This window comes from Nestor notabilis, unplaced genomic scaffold, assembly GCF_000696875.1.
Source record: "Nestor notabilis isolate BGI_N333 unplaced genomic scaffold, ASM69687v1 scaffold21377, whole genome shotgun sequence".
NCBI lineage: Eukaryota > Metazoa > Chordata > Aves > Psittaciformes > Psittacidae > Nestor > Nestor notabilis.
Window position 1 is genome coordinate 3,731 of NW_009935403.1, and position 648 is coordinate 4,378.

Sequence of the window (648 nt, forward strand, 5' to 3'; positions counted from 1 at the left end):
CACAGGTGAGATGAGCTGCCTGGCGGCCCCCTGCCCTGACATCCCCTGCTCTCCAGGAGGTGGTCAGAGCCTGTCTGGCATCCTTCGGAGACCCCCTGCTTGACTCCCATCTCCTGCAGGAGGGAAGCCGTTTGCTTGTGAGTTCTGTCACTTCACCACCAAGCACAAGAAGAACCTGCGGCTCCACGTGCACTGCCGCCACGCCGAGTCCTTCGAGGAGTGGGCAAAGATGCACCCCGAGGAGCCGCCGTGTCGCCGCCGCCCCTTCTTCACCCTGCAGCAGATCGAGGAGCTAAAAAAAAAAGCTGAGCCAGAGGCCAGTCCGCCGGTGAGTGCTGTTGCCTATGGCCCAGCTCCTGGTGCTCAGGGCCCTGGCTGTGCTGTCAGCTTACCCTGTCACACAGGAACCTGCTGGGCCCGTCACCTACCACACGGTCCAGGCCCTCCCGGGAGCAGAGCCCCCCATCCTCTCGCAGGATTCTCTGGGAGGGGCCACCATCATCTATGAACAAGGCGAGTGAGCACCTGGGGTGGGGATGGGGGAGGTGGGCAAGCACGTGCCTGACCCTGTCCTTGTGACTCCCCCCAGACGTGTCTGGATCTGCAGAGCTGGCCCAGCAGAATGCCCTGGATCTCCTGCTGACCATG

General features: G+C 63.1%; 1 protein-coding gene across 1 annotated transcript in view; it reads left to right on the plus strand.

The window, feature by feature from the left end:
- Positions 1–648, plus strand: part of ZNF335 (zinc finger protein 335) — a gene marked incomplete at its 3' end in the record, with an annotated part of 5,896 nt that overhangs the window by 3,453 nt on the left and 1,795 nt on the right. Inside the window, 4 exon segments of the mRNA XM_010017839.1 lie at positions 49–111; positions 114–332; positions 388–513; positions 590–648. The exon segment at positions 590–648 is cut by the window's right edge and continues 1 nt beyond it. Coding sequence (XP_010016141.1) covers positions 49–111; positions 114–332; positions 388–513; positions 590–648 — 467 coding nt within the window.